This window comes from Cyphellophora europaea (assembly GCF_000365145.1).
Source record: "Cyphellophora europaea CBS 101466 unplaced genomic scaffold supercont1.7, whole genome shotgun sequence".
Classification (NCBI taxonomy): Eukaryota; Fungi; Ascomycota; class Eurotiomycetes; order Chaetothyriales; family Cyphellophoraceae; genus Cyphellophora; species Cyphellophora europaea.
Window position 1 is genome coordinate 422,109 of NW_008481813.1, and position 24,934 is coordinate 447,042.

The following is a 24,934-nucleotide window of genomic DNA, read 5'->3' on the forward strand; positions in this document are numbered from 1 at the left end:
CTTCCGTTGTCGATGCCAAGGCTCTCCGATGTGCCTCGGCTCTTCATCTCTCGTAGCGAATCAAACATGACTTCATGCGCGCAGGGAATATCAAATCGCGAGCTCTCGGAAGCGACTGGCCGTCGTTTCCCACGTGAATTACGGCCTTTCTTCATGATACACGCTGTTCACTACTCCCTGATGCGTTACTTGGTGTAGAATATAAGACAAAGTGCCAGCAGCTCGCAGCCCTTCGCCCCTCCATCCGAAAGCCCCCGATTCTCGAGCGAGAGCCATTCCGAAGCATGTGCTGAGAAAGGAGCTCACAAAACACTTCCACCGATACCACAAGATCCCCCTATACATATCTGCCCATATCTTCCATTGCGCCGGCGCCGACAACTACGCCCAACATGTCGAAACACTCCACCCTGATCAAACCTCCAAACTCCCTCCCTCACCACTCTCCCGTCGAGTCAGTCCTCTCCCTCCTTCCCCTCGTCGACATCGGCCCAGACATCTACACAAATGCCCGGCCGCTCTGGCACCCACCCGGGGCCCGTGGCATCTACGGCGGTGCCGCCATCGCCCAATGTCTCTCGGCAGCGCAGTCCACCGTTCCCGCAACCTTCAGCGTGCACAGCATGCACTGCTACTTCGTCCTAGCAGGCAACAGCTCGATCCCCATCCTATACCACGTCGAGCGCGTCCGCGACGGCAAGAGCTTCATCACACGCACCGTGCAGGCCCGGCAGCGCGGCCGCCCCATCTTCACCACCACCATCAGCTTCCAACGCGAGAACAGCGGCGGCGCCCACACGGTCGACCACGCCCTGAAGATGCCACAGGGCGTCCCCGCACCACCGGACGGCGACGCCGCCCAGGTTCAGCGCGAATGGCTCGGCCGCATACAACGCGGCGAAGGCCCCGGCCGCCCCTTCGAGAGCGTCAAAGTCGGCATCACGCCGCGCGGCAACGCGCCTCCCGAATCCAAGAAGATTTTGCAGTGGATCCGCGCGCGCGGCCGCATCAGCGAGTGCGCGCCCAACGTGCGCGAGGAGGAGGAGCGCACGGGCGAGCGCCGCTTCGAGACCAAAGAGAGCAACCACCAGGCGCACCTGAGCGCGCTGGCCTACATGAGCGACAGCTGGTTCATCGGCACGGTCAGCCGCGTGCAGCGCCTGGAGCGGTTCGCGAGCCGCGAACACATCCAGCGCGCCGTCAAGGATTTCCAGGGCAGCGAGGAGGAGAGGCGCGAGATGCAGGCCACGCTCGAGGAGAATGCGCGCGAGGAGGCCGAGGAGCGCCGTGAGGCGGCCGCGGAGGGGAGCGGAGGAGGCGTGCCGCAGGAGTCGGATGGCCCGCAGGTCGGGAAGGGGAGAAGGATCGGCATGATGGTCTCGCTGGACCATACTATCTACTTTCATAACCCCCGGGCGTTCCGCGCTGATGAGTGGTTGTTGACCGAGATGGATAGTCCGTGGGCGGGCGATGGGAGGGGCTTGGTGCAGCAGCGGATCTGGACTAAGGAGGGGGTGCTGGTCGCGACGTGCTATCAGGAGGGGGTGGTGAGGTTGGATCAGGGTGGGAATGAGAAGACGAGTAAAATATAGGTTCACGTTGATTCTGGCGGTCTAGCTGTGCTTGGTGCTGGGGTTGGTCGAAGCGGCGGAGGGCCGGTGCCAAAGGATAGGAAATGGGGGAGTGCATTGATCCAATGCGGCTTGTGGTGCGGGCTCTTGTCCTGATTCTTGCTCAATAGACTGTCTGCTATAGCACATGTATGAATTTCTTGTAGCGTCATCCCTACACACGCCCCCCCTAAACCCGCTGTTCTCTCTGCTCGTCCTAGCCCGTCGTCCGACAAGCACAAATCCGACTAAGACAGCTGTGCTCACCCACTCCCCATAATCCACCCCAGCTCAAGCCTCCAAGTTAATCCCCCTCCCAAAGCGCGCATACAGCTCCGCCTTCAGCCCGTTCATTTCGTCGCGCACGCCGCCGACCTTGTCGTCCAGGGCCTCAATCTCCTTATCCGCCTCCTCGGTCGCGGTTCCCAGCATCTCCTGCGCCTCCGCGAGGGGGATCGAGTAGAACGTGCCGCCGACTTTGTACCTGTTTTCAGTGGAGAACGGGTTAGCCGATAGAGTCTACATGGCAAGAGTAGCATTGAAAACCCAGAATGGCGGCCTAAGGTGGCACTCCTCTATCATAGCCAGCCACATGCTCGCAGTAGATCAAGTGATCGTGAGAGACTCATCAAAAGAAGACTTACCGCACCAATTCATCCTCATCCAGCACCAATTCCAACTCCTGGCCCACCTCCTCGAGGTCTTCTTTGTCCTTCTTCTTGGCGGCGAGTTGCTCCTCGAGGGTGCGCACGCGGTTGTGCAGCGACGAGAAGCGGTTGATGCGGTCTTGGTCTTCGCGCGTGACCTCGGCGTCGGTGCTGGAGGATTCGTCGTCTTTGGAGAGCTGCGAGAGATGGGGGAGGAGGGTCAGAGAGGGGATTGTGCGGGAGGTGCGGGAGGTGCGGGAGATATGGAGGGTTGGGGTAAGAGTTAATGAGGTGTGCAGGGGGGTGACTCGTTGGGAGGCAGTGGGGGATATGGGTCGGTCGGGGAGGGGGAGACTTACCACGCGCCTGGATAGCGTGGCGCTCATTGTGGCGGTCTTTAAGCGGGACGGCGGAGCAGATCTGCTCGTGTAACGTATCGATTCACCGCGCGGGAACCCTTGACGTCGCTACAGATGGCAGAGCCTAGTGCTGCTTGGTGGACCTGGGAGGTCTGCGTCCACGCCTAGGGTTGAAAAAGCTGAATCTTTTTCGCCGGGAGGACTATGCCGAGGAGTCAACGCCGGAAAATCACTTCGCAATCGATTTCCTTGGAGAGCAACTGCTTGGAGTTAGAGCAGATAACCAGACTGTGGCCTGAACAATGTCTCAATGAACCGATGGTGATCCGAGGGGTCTCACGAGTGGGGCAAATTTGCAACCACAAAAAGGCAAAGTCTGCGGCGGCGCCTGATAAGGCAACGCGCTATTGTGGCTGACCTAAGCCGCGAAAAAGATGAGCACGTGAGATTCATGCGATATGTTCGTGTGGCTGTGTTTTGCTCCGTTGGTCCTACAAGTAGCGCTCTATAATCGCAGAGCTGATCCGCAACCCCACAACCAACTCCAGGCATGCATGCGAAGCCGTTACCCTATGTTTTACAGCAGGGGAAAAGTCCATTCTAATTATACAGCGCTGTAGCCTCCTCTCGTCCCCGGTCCGCTTACGGTATCGACGACCTTCTTTCCCCAATCCTTCATCATGTATGGAATGTCTCGAATCGTGTCGCCGTGCGGTAGAAGATCCCATCCTCTTGCGCCGTAGCGATTGTAGTTGAGCCAGGAACCGAAGATCAGGTAAGCCGCGGCACCCAAGAATAAGCTGCGAGAGATCAGTGCTATGCTCTACTTCGACAGGAAACACACTCACATCAGAATGAACCAGGTGAAAAAGCCCCAGTTGCTGCTGCCACCATCTCCTGGCCCGTCATAGTCTCTGCAGGCATACTTGGTCTGCCACGACAACCTCAGTGTATCGTACAACTTCTTACCCTCCATCTCTTGCTCGTAACTCACAAAACTGGGGTTGCCTTTGCTTTGTTTCGGCTGGTCGTCATCATCGCGCTTCTCTTCCTCGCCAGATTCGGGGTCACATTTGAAATCGATGATGGCTCGCTGCAGGGCTTTTCCGTACTTTGGACCATAGACCACAAACTCCAATCCGCCCGGATGGCCGTCCTTCTGTTCCAGCGTCGTCCATTCATGCTCAAAGTTGTACCCCTCGTGGACGTATTGGCCGGCAAGTGGGATGACATTTTCGACTTGCACATGCTCCTTGTCCGGGTCATCGGCGGGATTCCACGACCGACGGACGCCGCAGACTAGACACGATTAGCATGAGATTCTCTTCGCGGACGCGCGGACATACTGTTTGTTGAGCTTTTACACTGATCTTCTCGCCAATTATCCTTGCTCTTGTCAATTTCTAATTGGTTGCATATATTGACTGTCCAGGATGTGTTGTATACGGCAGGCGGAGATGATTCATCAAGAACCCAGACGGTATGGGGCTTGTCGAGCGCTCGAAAATCGTATGCGTTTTTGTTCACGACAAACTTCTTGCAGTCGACGGCGCCCGTGCTCGCCGAGACGAGTGGTAGGAGGGCGAGAGATAATGAGGAGAGGTAATTGAGTCGCGTCATGGTTGTCGAGAAGGCGAAGGACGGAAACGCCAATGGGGGGCACAAAGAATGACAGCAAGGTCGCAAAGAATCGTTCAATAATTTACAGGAGCTTCCTAGGGATCCGTAGCCGGTGAGATGGGCGGGAGATGCTGCCTGTAGAATTGTCAGATGCTATGCCAGCGACTGTCGGACCAATCTCCAGTTGCGAATGCCAAGATGCGACATCATCGGTCTGAAAAGCGCTTTATGCGCCACCGTAGCTGGCCCTGGGTTTCGCTGCAGCTTCTGGAGCGACGAGGGGGATCTATCGACTTATACCAGCCGCGAGAGTCATCAATCGACGTTTGCAATCCTGATTTCCGTCACTTATACCAACTCTGGCTAGACGACATTGTTATGCTTATGACTCGTTTGTAAGATGGGTTGATGGGGATTGTTCACGCCACACCACAAGTTCGAAATGACAGTAAACGACTTCATTACACGTTTTGTTGATAGGTCTCGAGCAGAGCTGATGCGAGATTCCTTCAACTGACATTACGAGCACAACGACAGAATGTCTTTTCCCCAGCTCGCTGTTGTCAGTGCACAGCATCTGCTGATGCCCTGATCGAAACCTCGAGCCATGTTCGAGACCGCAGATGCTCACGTCGCCCTACTGGGCTTTGCTTTCGCAATTCCTGCACCCGCTCCGATCTGACGATGCTAAAAGACCCTCAAGCACGACATCTGGCACAAACTGGGTGCTGGTGGGAGTCCTTGGCGCAGGAATTGGTGTCTCAGCATTCTGCTCCCTAGCGAAGCTTTCTCAAGCTGGAAATGAATTTTGACTGCCTTCCGAACCAGGTGAAGACCCATCGGCCACGTTAAGTATCGCAGCTACTACTTCAGTGCTGTTGCGCCGATCCGGTATACATATGACATCTTGACGTTTGCACATGATGTAGAAATGATGTATCTCCGGAAATGATTTCCGCTATCCGGGTATTCAACGGCGCTGACGGCCTGATGACTTGAGCATAAGCCTACATCTTCTTATCAAGCACAGGCACCTCTCACAGTTTCAGTACCTTTCAATTACCCATTCATCCATCCTGAACAATCCCGCCGCCAACGCGCCTCTTCCGCCACCGCCATCTCAACGAATACCACTAAATCCGGCACCTCCGCCGCAACCACTCTCGACCACACTGCCAATCCGCCACCAATCTCATCACCCGTCAGCGACGGCCGGTGCCGCATCCAACAGCAACAATGCCATCCAAGCATACTTCCCACAGCTCCCACACCTCCACTAGGCCATCATCCTCCTCAACCACCACCAAGCACATCAAACTCCGCACTTCCACCGACGCCGCATCCTCCAACAAGATGAGTCTCTTCCCCTTCAACCTCAACTTCTTCAACCCAGAGGAATACCCTTCGTCGTCGTCAAAGCGGCCGAAAAGCCAGTCGACGACGCGCCGCCCGAGGGGCGATGAGGGCGTTATTTATGTGAATCAAGGGAGTCGGAAGCGCAGCTGAGCGGAGTTGGGCCACGGAGGTGAGGAGTGGGCTCCCTCCTGGGGGGCCTGTGATGGGAGACGGGTGCTTACTGAACTCGCCATGTACTAAACTGAGACATGGCGCAGGAGAGAGGTGCGTAATGGCGTGCGAATTGTCGGTGAGTGCGCGTGCTTGGTGATGAGGACACCCGATGGACGAGAGCGTGTATTGAAGGCGCTTCAGCAAATGGGGCAGCAGGCGGGGGCAGATTAGTGGAGAGATGGTGCAGGGATCAGAGCGTGCGAGGGAGGGAAGACGACAAGGAGGAAGCGAATGCGGGATTCAAAGCACCAGCCTGGAATCCGATGAGGACTGTACAATGACTGTACCAACAGTTGATTTCAAGGCATTATGTCAAGCGTATAACTAAGATGAAGATGTTTGACTCGGTCGTTATGATCTATGGTGGAATGACATCGGTAACAATAAATTCTTAAGCGCGTTCTTCTCGAGGGCCATAGGTAGTCTAGAAGCACGAGAGATGAGGAGAGTGAGTTATCACCTGATGCACATCCACGCCAGAAGCACCGCGAGTGCAAGCCAGCTACCTCTCAGCGGTATTTCCGCCGCGGGACCAGCATCGTTCTTCTGAGCAATGTATTCCGCATCCCCTGCTTTCTGCAAGATGTCCTCGCTCACCCCTCCAGCGAGTGCATGCATCTGATCCCCAAGCGTCCGCAATATGTTGCTACTTCGACCCCTCGGACAGAAGACCACTTCAAACCCACCGCCCTGGGGTATGATGAACGTGCTGGTCTGATCATCGTACGCGTAACTGTACGCGTCGGGACACACCTTCTTGGCCTGCGTGCTGTAGTAGCTGGGCTTGCACTTGTCGGGTTGGTCGTTCGGCCCAGCGCAGCAGTACCGATTAAGATTCCATTTCGCGCACGCTGAATAACAAGGTGAGAAGAGTGGACGTTGGATGTTGTCATCCGGATAAGGGTAGACTCCATCGCCAGGCTTTTCGGGTGGGAATGCTAGCAGTGGGAACGGGCACCACGAGGAGACGAGGCTGTGACTCATAGACTGCTCGAGTGGAATGGGGAAAGAATCGTTAGTTACCAAGCTGGCGTCTGTATTTGAGCCTGTGGGGTCGAGCAGGGAAGGAGAGCCGATGCAAATGGGATTCGTGAGGTTGGGCGGGATGTCGCTCAAATTCGCGTTGTTGGTTTCATTCGCTAGGAAGATGATGCCGACAGGGAGGTTGTAGCCGTCAACGAGTGAGATATCATAATAGGTTTGGTATTGATGGCCGGAGAGAGTGAACTCGGCTAGAGTGGCAGGTGGGTTGCCCTGACGATGGAGCATCAGTAGGAGGTAATTCTACGGCAGGCAAAACTTACGGCGCCTTGACATTCGAGAAACTGGCCACAATCACCAGTTGAGCAAGTAACCTTGCCTTGACTAGAGGGAGGTACATTGCCACTCTCGTCGAACGTACAATTCGTCCGAGCCCACACTCGGCCTTGCCAATCTTGACCAACAATCAGCTCGGTCGAGTTACCTGGGACTAGCAGGAATCCGGATCGAGAGGGTCCGGCACCGCTCTGAGTGAGGACAGCAGGCCAGATGTCTTCGTTGCATTGATTTCGTATTCGCAGAGGGATATCTGAATCTCGGCGGTGTACCGTGTGTACTGCTGGGTGCCGAAAGTGATGCAGGGCATTGATGGGCTGAGATAGAAGTAATGCGGCCAGTGCCATTGACCACATACCAGGCATATCACACCTTGAGAGCCTGCTGGGTGTCAAGGCACACATTGTGGCTAACATGCTCCGAAACAATACTAGAGCTCAAATCGTTCGGAACTGAGTTCGAGGGGCGGATGGATCAAGTGCAAGATTTCTGTTGACTCATATACATGTCCGCCTAGCTTGGTAACTGGAGGAGTTTGTTTGATACAGCGGCGTGTGATATGGTGCCTGAAGGAGGGGTAGAGAACAGATAGACGTATAGGTACAAATAAGTATATTGGAGCTGTAGGCTGGATGAGATAAAGTTGAGGTACGAGGGGCTTAGTTGGCAGTAAGTAGCTGAGTCCAAGAGAGCCACATGAGTAGCAATCAACGGTAGCCTGGTCTTGTTAGCGACTTCCCATGCTTCTTCACCTTCGACCTTTTACGGAGCGCGCCCGAGCTTGGTTCCTTGTTGGTTCCTGGCACGTTCCTTGCTCGCGGCCAGGAACGCGCTACGTCATTGCCCCGGCATCTCTTGGCAACGGCGCGCCCCGAGTCTCGCTTCCTCAGGCTCCACTGACTCTTTCGAGTTCGTTCACGTCTTGGGGAGCCTTCATTGTCGACCTTTTATCATGAGATGCATTATGGGCATTGAGATTCGAAGAAACGGAACTCTCACTGAGCCTTTGCGGATGTGGTTTCGTGGTTGGCTAACATGTGCTTGTTGCACATCTTGCTCCCGCCCCTCGACCCGCCCCATCCAAACTTCCAAAGCTGGAAAGCTAAGTGCTCCCCTACGGTCCCAATGCTCTGGGTCGATGCTCAGGTCCTGCCTATTCTCAAAATTCTTCTCGAACAGTCTATCACAGACCAGAATTGAGCGCGTAGACTCCACGGTCCAGGCTTCCATGTAAACATCTACATGCCCGGGCTGTCCGACCATAATCTCACACATTGCCCTGCCCAATAATGCAGCGTACCATTGGAATATGGCAAGGTCAGCCATGCTGCTTCTATCGAACAACTGGAGTTTCGCCGGCGTTGCTTGTCCCCATTGTATGCTTGTGGACGTGAATTTGTTCTCGTCTGGCCTACAAGCGTCCCGGTCTTCATTTTCTGTTTCTCGCCCTTCTCTTCTCTCGTCTATACATCCCAGCGTTGAGATTACTGCCACTGAATCTGTTACTATTGCTCTTGCTTGTGCTCAACACACTCAACACTTCACACATCGACATTCACTGCCTGTCTACGTTCTATTCACCACAGGTATACCACTTTGCTCGCTTGTCACCACGACGTTCATCAAACTCGACCACCTTACTTACACAAGATGGCCGGTCTGATGAGTGACAGTGACTTCTGCCGACTACAAGGCCAGTACAAAATGGCAACCAACGCCGTACTGAAATGGCTCAGAGGCCTGACAAAGGAGTCAGAGTCGACGACATCGGTCTCGTACTATAAGACCCTGGCAGCCAACGCTCTCGCCCGTGGCATTGAAGTGCCTCCAAAGATTCAGCACGATTTGGAAACAGCAATCCGACTACGTACGGACGCCCAAATCCACCATACGTTGCGCGGAGACAACGACGAGAACCACGACTTCATGCTGAGTGTGCTTCAAGATGTGAGGAGCAAGCTGGCACCTCAGATGACAATCCGGCGCAACTCTGGGCCTCCGTCTCCTTCGAGAGCTCCTGTTCCACCGCCAGCCATTCCAGCTCCAGTTCCACATTATCCGCCAGTCACGGCGTCCATGGAATATGACCAGTTATATCTTCAGCAGTACTACGCACAATACTGGCAGCAACTCTACCAACAGTCATGGATGGGAGCTTCTTGGCCCGCAAGCTCTCAAGACAATTCCGGCTTCGCTTACGTCGCCTACCCATACACGCAGCACGTTGCTCAGCACACATCCAGGCACACTCACATCCCCGCCTACAATACGGCAACATATGGGGTACCAACAACGCCTCGGAAGCGCTCGTACCCAATCTGCAATGACAATCAACCATTCACTGGATTGCAGCAGTGAATATATTTATCATTGCTTGCTCTTTGTATCAAGAACAAGGTTACAAGCAACAACGTCTCGGCGTTCTGTTTTACGACTTCGCCATGCATATTAGATGACAACTTCACGATGACCTTACGAATATTTTACGAGCATTTTACGAGTATGTCAACACGTCTCTATACCACTTTACAATTATCTGACAGTCGGCTTGAAACTGCATCATGAACAGTTCACAACCGTATGACTACTGCTACTCTCAATGATACCACAAGCATCAGGATTCGGAAGTTCCTTTCTCGCGGCGGAAACCACGAGCTCAGAAGCCAGCCTCGGATTGAGCATTCAGGAATCAGCATCGACTCACTGAGATCAACATCGTGTTTACTCAAACACAGGATGCCATCAGACCATCTGACTGTAATACTACCATTAAAATTACATTTTCGACCCGCGCCAGCTTTACTGCCAACACCCGAATACAACAGGCATCCAAGCTCGGGCACAAGCGAGAAAAGCCGGATTTTATGACTATCATGCTAGTTACAACGACTATCGACGGAAGAACAGGTTAATGACGAAGGACAGGGTTGAAGGAGCAGGGAATGAGGATCAGACAATCAAAGAAGGATAAAGGGAAAACGCTTTTAGGTCGAATATCGGATATTAGGGAGGTGTACAGGGATACAGACAATTCAGAATGGAAGCGTTGCATAACACCTACACGTCTTCGCTCACTCCGTAGTCACTCATGTGCAGTTGTATCGTTTGCGTGCCCGCAGTCAGTCTAATGACCGACTACCCAAGTTCGCCAAGGAAAGTGGCCGCACAATCCCCGGGCTTTTTGGGCCTCTGTCACTTCCTCAGGCAGCCAAAAAACAACGTTTTCAGCTCAGCCTCTCAACCTCAACTTCGTCCGCACTTTTTTGATGCGCCAAAAAGGAAAATTAATGCCCCCATTCAGAATTGAACTGAAGATCTTCGCATATGCATGGCATAGAGCAAGCCTTGAAAGGACTCGCCAGTGGTTACAAGTGCGACGCGTTACCACTGCGCCATAAGGGCTCGAAAGCACCTTCTCTGAGGTCTTTTGATCGAGTTTCGAGGCAATTTTCGCCTTTGATAAAATATATTCGCTAGCAGATTGTGGCGAGGTTTAGTGGAGAGACAGGCCTAATGCGGGCCACTTTCTAGGCGCCAGCTGCCCGTGACGCTCCTTGCGTGCTCCCGACCTTGCCACCGAATGTTTACACCCACACACAGCTCAGCTCTCATGATCTGTGCGTAGCTCACCATTGGGCTCCACCGAAGGCCTAGGACAGTCACGATGTTTCTTCTGATATGCTGGTAAGCCTGTCGATTCAGTCCAGGCTGGGTCGGGCCACTGGCCGCTATATGGCCTTTTTGCCTGAGGCTGACTCAAAAACAATGGGAACGATTCGCAGCCATGAGATGTTGTCCGCACGTTCCACCAGCTGTGTTTGTTCTCGTCGTGGGCTCGGTCTCAAAAGCCTAGAATTGAGATCAGGCCCTTGCCGCCAAGACTTTTACTGCCTGCTTGCCATGCAGGTACATTATGCTTCCCCATCAGCCACGTGCCAGTCCAGCGAATGGTGCAGACCTCTGAGCACAACACTGAGCCACCGCGATAGAGCGGTGAGACATGATTGCTTACTCTGGGTCAAGAATTGGGGGAGATCTCTCCTGCCCGGCTACGACACCCCGCACTTTAGCACTCTCTCGGCATTCAATTGATACACCAGGTACCGACGCCGGAATGTCGCCTAATACACGTCCAGCTTAGAACAAGAAGCCATTAGTTCACCGGATGCACCTTTCAATGGTCTTCGGTTCCGACAGTGCTATACATATACTGCCATCAGAAACGAAATATTCTTCGCAACGCAAGATCTCTGGTAGCAGCCATGACTCGTCTCCTGAACACCCTCGCCTGCGGCCTCGCAGTCGCTGCAAATGCTTCTCCAACCTCAGGTGGATGGGGAGACTATGGCCGCCCATTCGTACAGACCGACGCCGGACCTGTCGTTGGCTTCAAGAAGACCGTGCCAGGCACCCAGTACGAGCTTAACGAGTACCTCGGCGTCCCCTTCGCCGCTCCGCCTGAACGCTGGGGGCCGCCGGTGCCTTCCACGCCTTGGAAGGAACCATACGATGCCTCTACCATCCAAGCGGCATGTATACAGCAATTCAACTACCCAGAGGAACGTCGCAATCTCATTCTACAATGGTTCAATACACCCGCCGCTCCTGAGAGTGAGGATTGTCTATACGTCAACGTATACTCGCCAAACACTAAGCACAGAAAAGCCGTAATGGTCTGGATCTACGGCGGTGGAAATCTCTATGGCAGCAATTTCAACCCAGCTTACAATGGCGAGTACCTAGCGGCAAACGAAGACGTCGTCGTCGTGGTGCTCAACTACCGCACCAATGTTTTCGGGTTTCCTGGAGCCGACATCTTAGACCCCAACGGACGGAACCTGGGGTAAGTACCAGCTCTCGGATCCGAAAGCTGTCATACTAACGATGCACTTTAGCTTCCTAGACCAGCGCCTGGCGCTCGATTGGGTGCGGAGGAACATCGCCTCCTTTGGCGGAGACCCCGACCAAGTAACTATTTTTGGGGAAAGTGCGGGAGCACTCGCGTAAGTGATGCTGTGTTTTTCTTGTTCTCGAGCAATGTGCGAGAAGTGGTGTTTGCACTCGCTTCAACCCATACCCCACAGAGCTTCTCCAACCCCCCTATCCCACGTAGCCTCGTACCCGTCCTTCCCAACCGCCCATCTCTTTGAGCTCGAACACATCCAACAACCTGCAGCACCTCGACTAACCCACTCCACCACAGCGTCGATGCCCTTCTCACCCTCGTCCCCAATCCACCCACCTTCCGCGCCGCCATCATGGAGTCCGGCACCGCCAGCATCCGCGGCCGCACCGCCACGCCCTCGGCCTCCTGGAACCTCCTCGTCGGTGCCATGGGCTGCAACTCGACCAGCGACGACCCCGCCGCCACCCTCTCCTGCATGCGCGCCCTCCCCGCGACGCAGATCCGGGACTACAACGCCGTGAACCGCGTGCCCTGGGCGCCCGTGTTCGACGACGTCACCAGCGCCGACACGGCGCGCAGCAACCGCCTCAACCGCACCGCGGACTTCGCTGCCGTGCCCATCCTGGGCGGCTCGAATCGCGATGAGGGACGGCTGTACAGTGTGAGCGCGACCAATGTCACGACGTTCATATTGGGGTTGTTACCGGCATTCAATGCGACGCAGATCGAGGGGCTGCTGGCGCAGTACCCGCTCGGTACGGGCGAGTTCAAGGATGACTTTGAGCGGCTGGGCGCCATCTACACGGATTTTATCTTCCAGTGTCCCTGCCGGCTCGTGCACCTGGATACGACCAAGGTTGGCGTGCCAAGTGAGTTTTTACCCCCTTTTCAGGCCTTTTGGTCCTCCGAGTCTTCCAGGCCCCCGCCCGTTCTCTCCTCACTAAAGCCTCCCCGTGGGCTCACAGCCTTAAGAATACCTATCCAGTCAATACATTCCCGCTCCAAACCCCCTCTCACCAAAAAAACTGAATACTGAATAAAACCGCTTTGAACAGGTCACCGCTACCTCTACAACGCCTCCTTCCCCAACACCCAACTCTTCCCCAACGGCGGCGTCTACCACGCCTCCGAAATCGGCCTCGCCCTCGGCACCTACCCGCGCGACAACGCCACCCCCTTCGAAGAACAACTCAGCCGCGCCATGCAGAAACTGTGGGCGGATTTCGCGCGAGACCCGTACGGCTGGGCGGACCAGGGTGGCTGGCCCGCCGGGGCGGACACACTGGGCGTTCTGGGCGGTGGGGTCAGGGCGGAGGATGGGCCGACGGCGGTGGGGGAAGTGCTAGAGGTGGTGGGTAAGGAGGTCATTGGGAGTCTGGATAAGAGGTGTGCGTTGTATGAGCCGATTTATGATATTTTGGGGAGGTAGATGGGGGATGGATAGGTGGTGTAAGGGTGCGGTTTGAGCCTGAGGTGACTGGAATATGATGGGTGGTCATAAAACATGTGTGCGACCAATGAAATGGCAGTACTGAGCCACCATAATCGTAATTCAGGACGACTAGTCCCCGAAAAGTTTGATGTTGCTGTTCCTCAAGCTTGGTATCTACAGGCGTCTGCGGGCTGGGTGGTGGGATGGAAAGCGCGCCAAGAAATCTCGAATAAGGGGCAGCGAGCCTTGTGCGCCTACGTCGAAGTACAAAGCCAAATTCGAGGACCGCATCACTGTGCGGACAGCCCTTCTGCTTTCTTCGACTCGTTTCCCATCGTGTGAAAGAAGATTGCGTCTTTCCTGCGCTCAAATCGGACTTATACTACAGCACATTGGCATTAATCAGGCGTCCGATAACGGTGTTGGCTGCGTACGTGCAAACGCCGATGACGTTGAAGAAGCGGTCGAGCGCGAAGCCAACTCACCATGCGGCCGGACGAGGCGCGAAACGCTGCTGGGGGCGGCCGACATGGGTGTATTAACTTCAGTGAGGAAGACCTGATCGGCATCGTTGGCAAAGCTTTGTCGATCGGAGGCATGATCTTCGAGGCGAGGCTGCTCATCGTTGGTGCGAGAGATGTGAGATCTCGCGAATGTAGATCCATTGGAGATTCTCACGGCATGTCGCAGTGGAGATATCTATGCTTTGAGCGGCGGTGGAGAAGATCTGCTGGCAGTCCGCGACTTTCCGAACGAGCCCTTCAGAGCCTCTGGTGAGCGCGGTTCTGCATAGTACCACTTGGTGAAATTGCGTGTAGCAGCTTCTCTCAACGAAGCTGCCCGTTTTTCAAGTCCAGTGAACTTCTCGACTGCCCACCGATAATGATACAAGGCTTGACGGATTGGAGTTTCGCACACTGTATTCTGGCCAAGGGCAAAGATTGGCTCCGCTGCGCCGATGAATTTCGAGCTCAATTCGTTATCTACATCGAGAGGAATCACGTCTCGTTGCTGTTAGTCAGTCAGTAGAGTGTAAGCAAGGGCTCCAACCAACCGTGCTGAGCCTCGAAAGGGTCATCCATCCCGAATTGTGCTGCAATTGTGCTTTTACTCGCAACAGATACTGTCGTAATGCAAGGAAAGCCACAGTTATGGACCTGTAGTCGTATCGAGGAAGCATAATGACAACGGAACAAAAACATGCAGCCCGTAACTTATCACAGGGGCATCGATATTCATCTTGCGGTCGCGCCGAGCAACAGGGCAATTTCGATGGGTGACAAAGGAGTCACGGCGAACCTGGACTGCGGTTTGCTGAGACTTGTGAGGGTAGAAGCTAGGGTGACGGAGACTAAGGAGCATGGGAGGGACATACCTGAAGAAAAGCTACTGAATTTGATGCCGGAATGCTATACAAATTATTCGCTATGACAGAACTGTCTAGACCTAGCCCACTAACACAGGCACGTCCACAATGGTACAGGCATGAAAGCCCATCATGGGTGCTGTGGCATAGGCTTAGTAATTTGATGTCCGCCGCAGAAGCAAGTGTACCGGTCCCGTACTCTGACAGCCGGTTCTTGCTTCGGAGGATTTACATACACGTCCAACTTTTCCGCTCGCGTTGCACTAGGATGCAACGGCTACTCCACTGACGAAACAGAGGAGGAGAGTAGCTTCATTGTTTGTTGTTGATTTAGACGATCGGTCTTTTGACGTGCTCTTCGTGCCGGGTCGCGCAGGGGTCTCAGCAGACGAGCAACACTGGAGAGCTTAAATGCCACCGGTGGTAAGCACCGCAACACCCGGTCAGTGGGAGAGAAGTCTCCCTCGCAGCGGGCGGGTAAGTACCACAACACCCGGCTAGTTGGGGAAGACCCCATTCGCAACGGGTGGGTAGCAAGTCCTCGATCCAGGTGCCCTTCATCCACTCTAATGAGTTGTAGCAACTCGCAGCGGGGCAACCAGCTAGCTCGAATGCCACCCAGTGTCACTGACCCGACGAGCCATCGATTGCCTAAATATCACTCTTTTTCTGTTCCTTGGCAGTGTCATTTCCTTTGTGGGGTATTCGCTATTTATGTGTGAGTATGCTGTCAAAAACGCAACATCCATGGGCAAGGATAAAGCAATTTTATCAAGCGTTGCCCCAGAGGCTTGAGAGGATTCAACGAGTCTATCGTGTCTCAAATGTTCGAACCGCCGACCACCTTCTATGACAAGAAGAAATGGGGCAAGTTCGCCGTTGCTAGTTGCGATGAAAAGTCGTGTTGGCGTCGATGGTGTCGATGGCGTGAGGCTTCATGTCCGTATGGTGGCGTAAGAGTTCGAGGGTAGTGTTAGATGTTGACTTTGCGTTCGATCGATGCTCTGCAGCATGTTAGCTTTGGCCTTCGAATACAACCTGGCAGACCTGGATCTTGCACGAGGTGCTTGGCTTGTAGGTGGGAAAGGCTTGGTGATGGAAAGAAGTAGACTTGTAGAGGTTTTATGCTACGAGGACAACAGAAGGAGGAATTGTAATGCCAAAGGAAAGTTATTGTACGCCGTCAGTGCGAGGAGAAAGGCGGTGACCGCCAAGGCCGGGCTGCATGGCGTCACGTTTCCTCGGCGTTTGCAGGCGGAGGCTTGTGGCGCAGTGAGGTGGCTGGTGACATGTCAGGGCAGGATTCGTTTGCAGTCTGCGAAAAAGAGATGACCGGTGGCAGGAATGGTCTGAAATTCTTCGGCTATCTCAGGGTCTTTGATGGACAAGTGTGGCTGCTGTTGTACCCCTACGCCAGTGTGATGCTCGTGGAATCGATGTCGGTCTAGCAGATCCCTACGGTTCGAATAACAGTCGTCCTGGCCTCAAACCGCTTTCCAGGACACCGTCTGCCAGCAAGTGCTCGAGTCGCTTTGCTCCTCTCTCACCACCATCCGCTTTTCCATTTCTTCCGCCGCTGCGATTTGTGTATTGATCGCTTCTAACATCTGGTCGGTCGTGCTCAACCCTTCGATGTCTGACGCCTTTTCCAGCCATGAATCCTGCTTCTCCAGAATAGCTCGGCATACTTCCAGCAATGAGTCATAGTGCTCGATGGCTTGAACAATGTGATCATGCTTCTGCTCCCGCGCCTTTGTGGTTGCTTCACCGGTCTCGAAGCCATTCGCCCTGAGAGCGGCCCATCTGGTGTAGTAGTCATCGACTAGCGATTGGACGATCTCTTGAGCCTTGTTGAGTTGCGAGCTGCTGACTTTGAGTCGCCTCTGGTGGACAAGGTTTGCGTTCCGGAAGTTGGTGAACTATTCTAGGTCGTAGGCAACGATAGACTCGTTCTTCTTAGGTACAGTAACCACCATTGGACGTTTGAAGGCACTTTGATTGGGTACAGAGCGCGCGGTGATTGTCACTTGAGCATGAGCGCCACCAACTGACATACTGGCGGGCGCGATGGGAACGTTCGGACGCGCGTATTGACCTTTCGAGACTGCGTTACAGGACAACGACGGATTAAAAAATAGGCTCGTGTTCGGTTGGCGAGTTGGGAGCGCGTACACGAGGCCAGGGCGGCACAGTCCAGCTCTTCAGATCAGCATCCTCTGTTCGCCTCCATGCAGGTCGGCGAACGCGCTTGAGAGGATGATCCGCGGGCAGGCGGGAAGGTCATCTGCAGTATCCTTAATCTTTATCAAACACGTCGTGGTCGAGAGTTGGTGGCCAGGGAATGACCAGTGATCAAGCATGTGTGGTGTCATGCACCGTCTGCGTCTTTTTGTACTCCTCCTCGAGCTGGCGCTGCATCTCAAAATCGGCTTGTCGCTCTCGCTTCGCTCTCTGTTGCTCCATATCTCGGACCACGCCTGCGTGCATGGCCTGCAGCCGGTCAGAGATGTTTGACCCAAGGCTCAAGTAAAGCTCACCTTTTTTTCCGCACCCTGTGCCCAGTGCACGAATACAACAATGCCGACAGTTCCTAAGAGGGTGCTTCCCAGCGTGATTTTGGATGCTGTTGACATTTTGAGAGTGCTGAAGAAATCGTAGACAGACAAGCGACAAAATGCTGATAGAAATATCATGTGCATTTGAGCTTGCAGATCGGCGACTCTAGAGGCGCAGGCGCAGATGCGGGCTAACCTAATCCCGCTCATTTCCTGACCCCAGCTTCTCTATCTAGCTACCACCTGCATATCATACCAACGTACCCGTTTCATTCTGCAACTGTCCGAGCATACTGTCTCTCTCATTTCTCATTGTGATTTCTTGTTCTGCTCAGCCAGGCCGCGCCAGGCTTTTCCTGCAAGATGGTCTGACCCCGCCTCCATTACCAAAAGTCCGCCTGTTTACCATTGACCGCAGTCTGCTCAGAATTCTGCCGGCATCCAGACTCTCCTCGACGTAGGTGTCTATGTCTACATCGAGAAGTCCGACTGACCAGGTACAGGCCGAGAAGGAGGCTCAGAAGATTGTACAGAAAGGCGAGTCTCTCCGCAGATATATCGTGCAATGCTAACAAGATACAGCCCGCGAATGTGAGCATCCTTGACCGTGTGACTGGGACCGCCGGACGCTGACCCTTCAGACCGCACCAAGAGAGTCAAGGACGCAAAGGCCGAAGCACAGAAGGAGATTGATGAGTACAGGAAAAAGAAGGAAGACGAGTACAAGAAGTTCGAGTCGGAGGTTCGCACCCCCAATGCATTGCCTAGCGCTATAGCTTACACGTCTACAGCAATCCAGCGGAAATAAGACGGCGGAAGACGACGCCAACAAGGATGCCGAGGCCAAGGTGAAGGACATTCAGGCGGCGGGCAAGAAGTCGGGCGATAAGGTCGTCGCTGATCTCATCAAAGCCGTCACCACGCCACGGCCAGAAGTTCCTGACAAGATCCAGAAGGAGGGCTGAACAAGCTCTGGAATACTACAGGAGCGAACGTAGTCAGTTGCAGATTATCTGGTCGTAAGGCATGCCGTCGACGAGAGCGCTGAACCCGGGATTTGGTATCGGCAGTATGTTTAGCCACGTACGACTGCCAGGGTTCTTCATATGTGAGCGCCTACGCAGGACCAGTCTTGTTACCAGAAGCAGTGCGTGAGGGATGCGGCAGCAAGTAGATGCAACATCCCTAGAGACTCAATGAGGAGTATTGTTTCAAGACATACTAGTAGTATACTCATCTTGATCGCGGAACTGATTCTGAGCTGGCCCGATGACGTCGCAATATTTATTTGTGCCAAAGGACGAGGCACCTCGATAAGCTTGATGCCTTCACTGCAACACTGATCATCAAGGTCCCCGTCTGCACGACCTCCTTCAAGAGGACGACTAGCGAGGGATCTCGCCTTGGAGCATGCGATGTACCAATCGTATAGCCCGCACTCGCAGGACCTGGTGCCCGCCTTTAAAGCACTGCCGGCCACGTTACAAACATGACGCGCCACCAAACCCTGACGACAAGGTCCCAGCTCTTGATCCTCGACTCTCAGATCTAGGCGTCACTATCAAGGACGACTTTGCCATTCTGCGCGAGAAGTATGACGCGCCCAAGTATCCTATTGTGCTCGCCCATGGTCTGCTTGGGTTCGATGAGCTGCGTCTAGCCGGCAAGTGGCTCCCGGGCGTCCACTACTGGCGTGGCATCAGAGAAGCGTTGCAGCAGGCAGGCGTAGAGGTCATTACTACATCTGTGCCAACGACTGGCTCGATAAGTGAGCGTGCAGAGGCTCTACATGAACAGGTTCGTGACAAAGCCCAGGGGAGAGACGTCAACATCGTGGCGCACAGCATGGGTGGGCTCGATGCTCGATGGATGATCAGTCGCATTCAACCTCCCGAGTTCAAGGTCAAATCCTTAACTACCATCGCCACACCACATCGAGGAAGCTCTGCGGCGGATATGCTCTTTAGGGACATCGGGGCGGACAACATCAATCAGCTCTACAAGATCCTCGCTCGTCTCAAAGTGGACACCGGAGCTTTCTCACAGCTTACACGACGCTACATGGGAGATGTCTTCAACCCGGTTACACCCAATGATCCTCAGGTTCGATACTTCTCTTACGGCGCCGCCGCGCAACCGCATATATTGTCCGTTTTCCGCCTGTCACACGACTTGATGGAAGTGATCGAAGGGCCCAATGATGGACTGGTGTCAGTGGCCAGCAGTCGATGGGGTGAGTATAAGGGCACGCTGTTGGGAGTTACGCATCTTGATCTGATTAATTGGACCAACCGGTTCAAGCGGCTGGCGGCGAGGATGTCGCTGGTGACGCAGGACTTCAACGCTGTTGCATTTTATCTTGCCATAGCGGATACGCTGGCCAAAGAGGGGCTCTGAGCGGACGATGGACTACTGCTTATACGAGGAAAATATCCTGTACCTGAACGGCCTCCGCCCAGGATAGACGGTGGCCCACCTTGGCGGCTCCGCCGGGGGTGACGCAACTTTGGCGTGCCGCGCCTCAGACAACTTCTCGTACATTTGTTCCATTGAGCAGGCCTCCGCAAATCAATCTGCGACTTCTGCGATTCCACCGTATGCTAATCAGCCTTGTCAGGCAGAATCCCTACGCGACCCTGCAATGATATCGTGAAACTGCCTTATCTGATTGCTTGCTGCTAGTCGCATTTCACTTTCTCGACTTCCGCCGCCTTGTCGTCAACAGATCGTCCCACATCCCCGCCCCGCCCCGTGCTCATGTCGGTTCGCATCCAATTCGACCAGCCCGACAACTACTGTTATACGAACCTCGACTATGTGAGCGGTCGTGTCACCCTCGTCCTTCCCACTGATGCCACCATCGCCGCCGTAAACGTCAAGCTTGAAGCCGAGAGTCGCACGCGCCTTTCTGGCCCGAAATATCCTCATCACGAGAGGTCAGACAAGAAACGCACAGAGCTAGAGGTCCATAAAGTCAGGAGAGCCTGCTCTGGTTGAGACATTATTGCTGACTGGAGCCAGCTGCTCTACAAAGTCTTGACGGTTTTCCCTGCCCCGGAACTACAGGGCACCGGCACTGCTCAGTACACCCTCCTTGCTGGACAATATGTCTATCCGTTCCGCTTCAAGGTAGGATCCGTTGTCAATAATTGGTCGCCCACACTGAGAATTGTCTAGTTCCCGTTCAACAATGATTGCACAGTCAACACGAGCATGCTGAAGGATCTCAAAGTTGGACAATTAAACGTGCAATTCGCCCCAGATCAGAACCAGCATGTCAAGAAAACGCTGCCACCCTCGCTGAGTGGCTTCCCTGGTGAAGCCGACATCAAGTACTACGTCAAAGCTACGGTGGTGCGACCCAAGTTCTACCAAGAAAATCTGAGATCTGTGGGTCTCATTCTTCGCCCATGAAATGCAAAGACTGACTGGCCTCAGCAAGTGAACCTCAAGTTTCTGCCTATAGAAGCACCGCGCCCGCCCGATCGGCAAGAGGAGACATTTGCTAGACGTAAGCAACAATTCCAGAGCTCCCCAACAACACCGACTCGAAAAGGCAGTCTGTTCAAAAAGTCTTCGGCTTCCGAGACAGTCAACTCAGAACCGCCAACCTTTCAGGTGGACGCACGACTACCGAACCCGGCAATATTGACTTGCAACGAGCCGATACCACTTCGGGTGTTGGTCCAAAAGTTGGGCAACACCGACGCCGACGTCTACTTGAGCATGTTCCAGATCGAATTGATCGGCTATACTCATGTCCGAGCGCACGACCTCAACCGCACAGAGAGCGGAAGCTGGGTCATGAAGTCGCTTGCCAACATGAACATGCCACTCAATGTCCCGCAGCGGAAATCGCAAAGTGAATTCAAGGTGCCGTCAAATCTCTGGGACAATGTGCCAATACCAAATACTGTGGCACCTTCATTCGAGACCTGCAACATCACACGATCGTACGAACTCGAGATACGAGTTGGGCTTTCGCATGCAGTGGGAGGTAGCGCACGGCCGGAACTGATTGTGCTGCCGCTTCGGATCCCTGTCGAAGTATGGTCTGGGATTCCTCCGCCTCCCGAGCTCCTGCGGGCGATGCAGGAACGGGCGGGCGGCGATGAGAAGCAGTCAACCTCTGTCTCTGGTCCGCACAAACATTCAAGTGCTGCGTCAGACTTCCCAGCTTCGCCGATGCATGAGCGGCCCCCCGGTCCGGCGCCGGTTGGGACGAGTCAACCAGCAAATGCAGCAGATCTCCCCGATGATGCGCCTCCGAGTTACGAGGACGCGATGGCTGCAGACTTCACTCCAGTCGATGGACCCCGGCGCAATTATAGTGTTCCGGATGGCGAGGAGGCAGCGCCTGCATTCAACAGCGACGCGAAAGGTGGTGGTTTAGGTCGACGGGTCAGTGAGCGGCTTTTCTCGCAAAATGCGCCGTCTTTTCCCCACAGAACGCCAACATCACAGTCAAGTACAATCCAGGAGGAACAACGATATACCGAAGACAACCCACCGCCCTTGCCTACCAGGACGTCGACGACGGAGAAGAACTGATCGACCCAGCTTATGGTCTACGGCGAATGCATGACATGTTGGGAAGCGAACATGATGAATGAGAGCACGACTTATAGATACCCAAAAATTCACTTCCAACGAATTGAAGATGAAAATTCATGATGGCTGCCCAGTCAGCCAGAGTCGCATATTAAGGTCCCTCACATAGAGGGCTTAGGCGGAGCGGGTCCGGTTTCCTATTCTTGTGGTCCCTGCGGCCAGCGTATGAACTGAGGTGTCCCATTTTGACAGGTGAGCATTGCCGAGAACCATGCGGGCGCCCGGGGCCTAGAGCTGCATGTTCTGGCAGCCGAACACCCCATTCACCCATTTCTGGTTTCGATTACATGTCAGCATTTTACTTACGTCCAGCAGTCGCTGCTTCAATGCCATCGTGATTCGGCGCGCCGCACTGCACAGATTCGAATATCGCATAGCATTCTAGGCATGATTCGATACCACATCGTCAGGCGCCCCACAACCTTTTGCCAGAGCTCTGGAACATAAGCATGGAACCCATACTGGGACCGTATCGCTGACCGATGCTGACCTCTGCCCCCAATAGGCGCATTAGTGCTCGCAATCGGCAGTCTCGTGGCTGGCCTCAGCCTGTGCTGTGTAACCTGCTCGCCAACACTGACCTCTGTTGCATACATCAGATTTCAATGCGGCAGGGATACCCTCTTGTACTCCTGGCCCTGACAGTGGTTGCCATTCTTGTGTCACAAGCAACATCATCATGTTCGACGTGTTGATCATCGGAGCTGGTGAGTACTGACAAGATCAGGCAGTGAATGTTGCCCCACTTCATCAGGCTAACAGTGTCTGAACAGGACCTTCAGGACTCTGTGCTGCCAGAACGATCCTCGAGTGTGATGATGGCGGCATCAACCTTAGACTTATCGATGGGGTACGCGTCCTCCTAATTCAGTCTGCGGGCGCATATTGACCTTGTCTTCAGAACAAGACTCTCGGCGGCGTCTGGGCCAAAGAGAACTTGTACCCAGGCCTCAACACCAACAATCTGAGAGGTGGTGTCGACTTCTCCGACTTTCCTATGGACGACTCTTTTGTCCCTGCTGGCTCCCATATTCCGGGAGAGGTGATGCATGACTACTTGCAGAAGTATGCCGCCAAATGGGACATTCCCCGACGCATTGACTACGAAACATACGTCAAAGAGGTATCGCGGCTGAGCCCTAACACCGATGGCTGGAATGTGCGCGTTCGGAAAGCAGACGGCTCCGAGCAGGATATGCAGACCAAGAAGCTCATCGTTGCCACTGGCATCACCAACCGGCCCCATCGTCCTCAATTACCCGACGTTGCTGAATTCGGATGCCCCATCATTCACTCTGCTGAACTCGGGAAGCAATCTGACAGTGTGACATCTAAAGGCGTTGAGCACGTCGCTGTCCTCGGCGGCGCCAAGTCCGCTTACGACGCCGTCTACCTGGCCGCTTCCAAGGGCAAGAATGTGCACTGGATCATCCGCGCCTCCGGCAAAGGACCTGTGTGGGTGTTCCCGCCATACACACAATTAGGACCTATCAATGCTTGGCGAGAGCGCCTACCCGTGAGGAGATTCATCTCCTGTTTCTCACCCTGGCTCTGGGACGACGGTATGGGCTGGCTGCGCAACTTCCTGCACCACACATGGCTGGGCAAGAAGGTGACGCAGGCCTTCTGGGGTGACATCCACCACGCCACCCTGCGAGACTGCCAGTACGCTAAGGAGAAAGAGCTCAACATCCTCGAGCCAGAGCAGAGTCCCTTCTGGTACGGAACCGCCTCGGGCGTGTACAACTACCCACCAAACAACGACCTCTACTCCTACATCCGCTCCGGCGCCGTCACCATTCACCGCGCCGACATCACCTCCTTCGCCTCACACAGCATCACCCTCTCCTCCTCCACCACCCTCCCCGCCGACGCCCTCATCACCGCCACCGGCTTCTCCGCCCAGCCCGCCATCACCTTCCACCCCTCCAGCACACACTCCGACCTCGGCCTCCCCTCCAACGACCTCACCCCCTCCCAAACCAAATTCTGGGCCCACCTCACCACCCTTGCCGACGAGCACATCGCCTCCATCTTCCCCCGCCTCGTCCACGGACCCTTCCGCTCCCCGAACTCCACCGAGGTGAAACCCTTCCATTCGCAACCCGACGCCAACGCCTCCTTCACCCCCTGGCGGCTGTACCGCGGCATCGCGCCCCCGGGCCCCACGGCCCAGGGCGACCACGATCTGGTGTTTTTGGGCATGTTCTCCAACATCAGCAACACCATCCGCCTGGAGCTGCAGTGTCTGTGGGCGTGGGCGTACCTGTGTGGCGCGGTGCCGCATCTCCATTCCCATTTCCCCCGGACTCCTGAAGGGGGCCCCCAGCAGCAGCAGTACCAGCAGGAGCAGGAGCAGGAGCAGGAGCAGCGCGTCGATGACGTGTTTGAGCAAACGGCGCTCTGGAGCCGCTACTGGCAGCTGCGCGCCCCCTACGGGCACGGACGCTACTATCCGGACGCGGTCTTTGACCAGTTACCCTGCTTTGACGTGTGGCTGGGGGACCTGGGCCTCCGGACTAAGAGGAAGGGTGGGTGGTGTTGGTGGTGGAGGGAGTTGTTTGAGGCGTATACGCAGGAGGATTATCGGGGTGTGGTTGGGGAATGGAGGGAGGCGCAGCGAGAGCGGGAGCGCGCGGGCCGGGGAAGCGGAGCTACTGCTGCCTTGTGAAGGGAAGGAGGAGGGGGAGGTTGTGTTAAGTGTGCTGATCGCTTTCTTTGTGCCGTGCGGACTGAAATTCGGAGGTTAGGTGGGAAGTGGAGCTGGCTGGTTGGCTGGCTGGCTGGCTGGATGGATGGATGCGATAGAAGTATATATAGAAGTGGAATATCATAGAATCTGGGGTTCGGGGGTTTAAGGGGTTCAGAGAGGGATGAACTTATGATGACCACGACAACATATGCCAACCCCCAGTTTTGACAAAACCCCTTTCGTGCGCGCA

General features: G+C 54.7%; 11 protein-coding genes and 1 non-coding gene across 12 annotated transcripts; 7 read left to right on the forward strand and 5 right to left on the reverse strand.

The window, feature by feature from the left end:
• Positions 1-392: 392 nt before the first annotated feature.
• On the forward strand, positions 393-1,592 carry HMPREF1541_07243 (acyl-CoA thioesterase II; the record flags this gene model as incomplete). Its single annotated transcript, XM_008721568.1, has 1 exon — positions 393-1,592. One exon carries the CDS (start codon positions 393-395, stop codon positions 1,590-1,592), a length of 1,200 nt encoding a protein of 399 aa, XP_008719790.1.
• Positions 1,593-1,901: 309 nt separating this feature from the next.
• HMPREF1541_07244 (uncharacterized protein) lies at positions 1,902-2,643 on the reverse strand (the record flags this gene model as incomplete). Its single annotated transcript, XM_008721569.1, has 2 exons — positions 1,902-2,094; positions 2,255-2,643. The coding sequence occupies 2 exons, from the start codon at positions 2,641-2,643 to the stop codon at positions 1,902-1,904; spliced, it is 582 nt and encodes a 193-aa protein (XP_008719791.1).
• Positions 2,644-3,220: 577 nt separating this feature from the next.
• On the reverse strand, positions 3,221-4,236 carry HMPREF1541_07245 (uncharacterized protein; the record flags this gene model as incomplete). The annotated part of the gene is made up of 3 exons (XM_008721570.1): positions 3,221-3,416; positions 3,465-3,915; positions 3,963-4,236. 3 exons carry the CDS (start codon positions 4,234-4,236, stop codon positions 3,221-3,223), a joined length of 921 nt encoding a protein of 306 aa, XP_008719792.1.
• Positions 4,237-6,261: 2,025 nt separating this feature from the next.
• Positions 6,262-7,469, reverse strand: HMPREF1541_07246 (uncharacterized protein; the record flags this gene model as incomplete). The annotated part of the gene is made up of 2 exons (XM_008721571.1): positions 6,262-7,059; positions 7,110-7,469. 2 exons carry the CDS (start codon positions 7,467-7,469, stop codon positions 6,262-6,264), a joined length of 1,158 nt encoding a protein of 385 aa, XP_008719793.1.
• Positions 7,470-8,772: 1,303 nt separating this feature from the next.
• On the forward strand, positions 8,773-9,449 carry HMPREF1541_07247 (uncharacterized protein; the record flags this gene model as incomplete). The annotated part of the gene is made up of 2 exons (XM_008721572.1): positions 8,773-9,321; positions 9,366-9,449. 2 exons carry the CDS (start codon positions 8,773-8,775, stop codon positions 9,447-9,449), a joined length of 633 nt encoding a protein of 210 aa, XP_008719794.1.
• A 961-nt stretch (positions 9,450-10,410) lies between these two features.
• Positions 10,411-10,524, reverse strand: HMPREF1541_07248. Its single transcript has one exon. It is a non-coding gene; the product is annotated as a tRNA-Thr (tRNA).
• An 860-nt stretch (positions 10,525-11,384) lies between these two features.
• Positions 11,385-13,457, forward strand: HMPREF1541_07249 (uncharacterized protein; the record flags this gene model as incomplete). The annotated part of the gene is made up of 4 exons (XM_008721573.1): positions 11,385-11,965; positions 12,018-12,125; positions 12,326-12,897; positions 13,084-13,457. The coding sequence occupies 4 exons, from the start codon at positions 11,385-11,387 to the stop codon at positions 13,455-13,457; spliced, it is 1,635 nt and encodes a 544-aa protein (XP_008719795.1).
• Positions 13,458-17,178: 3,721 nt separating this feature from the next.
• HMPREF1541_07250 (uncharacterized protein) lies at positions 17,179-17,459 on the reverse strand (the record flags this gene model as incomplete). Its single annotated transcript, XM_008721574.1, has 2 exons — positions 17,179-17,316; positions 17,364-17,459. 2 exons carry the CDS (start codon positions 17,457-17,459, stop codon positions 17,179-17,181), a joined length of 234 nt encoding a protein of 77 aa, XP_008719796.1.
• A 389-nt stretch (positions 17,460-17,848) lies between these two features.
• HMPREF1541_07251 (V-type ATPase, G subunit) lies at positions 17,849-18,346 on the forward strand (the record flags this gene model as incomplete). Its single annotated transcript, XM_008721575.1, has 3 exons — positions 17,849-17,941; positions 18,034-18,123; positions 18,173-18,346. The coding sequence occupies 3 exons, from the start codon at positions 17,849-17,851 to the stop codon at positions 18,344-18,346; spliced, it is 357 nt and encodes a 118-aa protein (XP_008719797.1).
• A 445-nt stretch (positions 18,347-18,791) lies between these two features.
• Positions 18,792-19,778, forward strand: HMPREF1541_07252 (uncharacterized protein; the record flags this gene model as incomplete). Its single annotated transcript, XM_008721576.1, has 1 exon — positions 18,792-19,778. One exon carries the CDS (start codon positions 18,792-18,794, stop codon positions 19,776-19,778), a length of 987 nt encoding a protein of 328 aa, XP_008719798.1.
• A 360-nt stretch (positions 19,779-20,138) lies between these two features.
• On the forward strand, positions 20,139-21,932 carry HMPREF1541_07253 (uncharacterized protein; the record flags this gene model as incomplete). Its single annotated transcript, XM_008721577.1, has 4 exons — positions 20,139-20,354; positions 20,403-20,510; positions 20,559-20,771; positions 20,820-21,932. The coding sequence occupies 4 exons, from the start codon at positions 20,139-20,141 to the stop codon at positions 21,930-21,932; spliced, it is 1,650 nt and encodes a 549-aa protein (XP_008719799.1).
• A 739-nt stretch (positions 21,933-22,671) lies between these two features.
• On the forward strand, positions 22,672-24,663 carry HMPREF1541_07254 (uncharacterized protein; the record flags this gene model as incomplete). Its single annotated transcript, XM_008721578.1, has 3 exons — positions 22,672-22,699; positions 22,766-22,842; positions 22,894-24,663. The coding sequence occupies 3 exons, from the start codon at positions 22,672-22,674 to the stop codon at positions 24,661-24,663; spliced, it is 1,875 nt and encodes a 624-aa protein (XP_008719800.1).
• Between the last annotated feature and the right edge of the window lie 271 nt (positions 24,664-24,934).